At 28.1% G+C, this 4153-nt stretch overlaps 1 protein-coding gene across 1 annotated transcript; it reads left to right on the top strand.

Annotated features, from left to right (window-relative positions):
• The first annotated feature begins 1363 nt into the window (after window positions 1–1363).
• LOC112679571 (piggyBac transposable element-derived protein 4-like) lies at window positions 1364–3181 on the top strand. The gene is made up of 2 exons (XM_025549444.1): window positions 1364–1456; window positions 2144–3181. The coding sequence occupies exons 1-2, from the start codon at window positions 1364–1366 to the stop codon at window positions 3179–3181; spliced, it is 1131 nt and encodes a 376-aa protein (XP_025405229.1).
• The last annotated feature ends 972 nt before the right edge of the window (window positions 3182–4153 follow it).

Below are 4153 nucleotides of genomic sequence, written 5' to 3' on the forward strand. Positions count from 1 at the left end.
ATAATAACAAGTTGATAAATCATATTTCTAGAAATAATAAAAATTTGTTTTTGCATATTTTTGCATATTTTGGTAAATAAAATGCATATTATACAATTTTTTATTGCATATAAATTCTAGTCCTTGGATTAATAATGTAATTTAACTTATAATTACAGCTTCCGCCAAACAGTAAAAAAAAAAAAGCCTCGCAGAAGGGAAATACCCATTTAACTATGGGCGTATTTTAGAGAGGAGCGAATGGGCGATCGCCCCTCCCCTGAATCTGTATTTAAGGAATTGATTATATGTGAGATACACATTTCAAATTTTTTTAATGTGGATCATTTTATAACGAAATCAAATTACGCGTGACTGTGAATACTGAATTGAGCTTTTTATCGGGTACATACTTAGTGAAAAATCAAGTCAAATTCAAGCGTAACTTTCAAAACACAGACAAGTGTTAAAAAATGTACCCAAAAGTCGATTCTAAGTGGATTAATCCACTAATCCGGCATTAGATTAAAAAACAAACCACAAATATTAAGAACTCACCTGATTTAAATATTACCAACAATTTTACTTATACATTTTGAGCTTGAATTAAAGAAAAAATTTGAGTCACCCCTCCCTAGAAGTAAGTCTAAATATATCCTTGCATATAACCATAGTATCGGAATATTTAAAATTAATTTCTTGAGTATTTTTTATTCACTAGGAATTCTAATATATCATGATTATAAGCGTTTTCTAAAATATTTTGCCAAAATCCGAAGATACATACATGAATATTTTATTCATATAAATACCATTCACTCAATAATTATATTTTACTATTTTCATGACGATTAAATCAAAAAGGTGAATATCTGGATACATCCTAGTAACTAAGTGGGGTTACAACAGTAACATCCAAACTTAAAATCAACTAAATTATGCGCCATAATTTATATCTATAAATGAGAACACATCTTAGACCGGCAATATTTTACAGCAGGACATTTTTACCGCGCCGTAATCTTACGGTGCATTTTGTTAAAGTACATTAAAATGATTAAACTACAACACACAAGTTTCGTGCCGTAAAATTAATGCGCGACTTATCGAAAAGTGTTGCGTGCACTGGACCTTCCGCACGTTAAAAATATCGCACGACAAAAACTTGCCGTTTTTATACATTGAAATATATGAGTGACAACACACAAGCAATAATAAATGCGGGATAGAATTTTATTTTTCACTCAAAATGTAATCATTGTTATTCGACTTGCTTTTCTGAAAATATGTCGATCAATTCTAACATGGATTTGTTAAATGAAAACTTTCAAAAGCTTGACGAAGATATTTTAGATATTGATCTGTAACAAAGTCAATAGAAGAAATGCCATTATTGTGGGACAAGACAATAGATTCTTACTTAGACCGAAACGAAAGAAGAAAATGCTGGAAAGACATATTTTGTAAAATGAAACCGGTATTTAAGGAGCTGAATAATATTTTACAAAATAATATTCTTGTCCGCCATCGTTAACATGAAAAATATTGCACGGTAAAATATCTTGTGTGTTTTCCGATGAGTATAACGCGTGGTAAAATGTCGCGCGGTAAAATATCGCCCGAATTGCCTTGCAACACATACAATTTACACGAAAAAATTGTTTAGGTATATCTTATAAATAGTTAAGATTATCATTGTGAGAATTATTAAATTATTGAATAACAATTTTAACAGGAAAATAGTTATCATAACCAAATCACTAAACCATTGATTTTATAATTATGTATTTTTTAAATTGATTTAAGTATGTATTGAAAATATAATGTACTTATCATTATATTATATGCTTTCTTAATCAATATATATTGAGTAATTAATGAATGTTTTTTTTTATTGAAATTTTGTAAATTTGCAATTAATCTCAACAAATGACTAATGAATGTTAAAACGTGTATATTTAAACGGTCCATACAATATAATTAATCTATTAAACTCATATACATATTTATTGCACATTTCCATTTCCGTTAGTTAAAAAACGTTCCAACATAATTATTACTCTATATAGACTCGTTTGGAATTTCAAATTTTATATTTTTTTCTAAAAAATGTGTTATTAAATTTAACAAGTAGAATATTATCTGCTAATAATATTTTACAAAGCTCAGATTTGATGACATTGAAACAAGAAATTATAGAAAGACTACAGACAAATTAGCACCAATACGTTCTGTTTTTGACGGATTTGTAGAACGTTGTCTTGAATGTTATTCCGTCGGTGAAAATTGCACCATCGATGAGATGTTGGAAGGTTTTAGAGGTCGATGTAGTTTTAGGCAATATATACCGAGCAAGCCGAATAAATATGGGATAAAGATACAAGCATTAGTCGATTCTAAAACATATTACACGTCAAATATGGAAGTATACGTTGGCACCCAACCAGATGGACCATTCAAATGTGATAATAGCCCCTCCAGCATTGTAAAAAGGTTAATTTCTCCAATATCAAAAACAGGACGAAACATAACTATGGACAATTGGTATACCTCAATACCTTTGGCCATTGACTTGCTGGAAAATCATAAATTAACTATTGTGGGAACCATCAGGAAAAATAAACGAGAAATTCCGAAATGCTTTCTAGATACAAAGAAAAGAGAGGTAAATTCAACTATATTCGGTTATGAGAAAAATATTATTTTATTATCCTACGTTCCACGTAAAAACAAAAATGTTATGCTAATATCTACAATGCACGAAAAAGGTTTGATTGATGACAGTACAGTTGGCAAAAAACCCGAAGTGATTTTATACTATAATTCAACAAAATCAGGTGTTGATGTTGTGGATGAAAAAAAAGAAGAGTACTCTGTCGCAAGAGTAAGCTGTAGGTGGTCACTTACAGTATTCTTTTCACTAATGAATATTGCCGGAATTAACAGCCAGATAATATATTACGAGAATACAAATAAAGTAATCCCTCGAAGACTTTTTTTGAAAGAATTAGGGAAAGAACTAACCAAAAATCACATGACTAGACGTTTACAAATTCCTACTTTATCATTTACACTTCGCCAAAATATTTTGAAATTGACTGGATATAAGTCAAATGAGGAAACAACAAGTGATGTAGTAACAAGCCGTACAAAATGTTTCTTCTGTCCATCAAGAAAAAATCGATTCACAAAAGTAAAATAATTAATTTTTTTACAAGTTGTTCTATTTTTATAATATAAATTTATACTCAAAAATATGTTTTGCAGACTCGTTGTTCAAATAAAACGTGTCAAAGCTACTTTAGTTTTTGGTTAAAACTGTAAAGCATTTTGAAAAAAAAATGCAAGTCATTAAAATCATTACTCTACTAATTACTAATAGAAGACACATAACTAAAGAAAATTAGTACTCATCAAATGTTATCTCCAAGGCTCATAACTTATAGCATTTACATATTTTTTTTTTTAGAGGTCCTAGAAATACCTATATGAGTTATATATTTGTTTCAAGTAATTAAAAAGCTAAATACGAAACTATATGTTGCATATTTCAAAGTATAAGTGCTATATTGCTTTTTTATTATTTTGCAGACTTTTTCTTGCATATTTTGAAATTTTTTATTTACTATTTTGCATTTTTAAGTCTTTTTCAGTTCCGCATTTAAAAAAAAATTTTCCTTAATAATAATAAGATTTTTTTTTATTTTTATTTAAAATAGAATATTTATAATCTGTAACATAAGTACAATAAGCAAATAGAATTTCTTTTTTTTACAAAATATTTACATGATGATATAATATGAGAAGGGAGGCTGTCCAGTGACAGAACCCTCATATATCGATGGTGCTTAATAAATCCCTGCACCAACGCCTTTTTAAATTAATAAGATTTAACATTTTTGTTTTATACATGATATGTTTTTTTTACATGATGTATTTTTTTCACATATTTTTGTATTTTTAGTGCATATTTAAGTGCTTTTATGAATATTTTTAAGAACATATTATAGCGCTTATAATTACTTTTTTTAGAGCTATAAGTTATGATCCATAGTTATCTCTAATTACAACGCTGGATTATATTACTATCACAGATATATATATATATATATATGATCATTCATACTATCTGTCAATATCATTTTAAATGTATCTATACATGATTAGTAACAGG

This window comes from Sipha flava, unplaced genomic scaffold (genome assembly GCF_003268045.1).
Source record: "Sipha flava isolate LNK unplaced genomic scaffold, YSA_version1 100_pilon_pilon, whole genome shotgun sequence".
Taxonomy (NCBI): domain Eukaryota; kingdom Metazoa; phylum Arthropoda; class Insecta; order Hemiptera; family Aphididae; genus Sipha; species Sipha flava.

Bases quoted from the DNA above. Each gene is read 5' to 3' on its own strand.
- LOC112679571 (XM_025549444.1), top strand. From the start codon at position 1,364: ATGCCATTATTGTGGGACAAGACAATAGATTCTTACTTAGACCGAAAC. The intron at 1,457-2,143 runs GTATTTAAGGAG...TATTTTACAAAG, and splicing joins TATTTTGTAAAATGAAACCG to CTCAGATTTGATGACATTGA.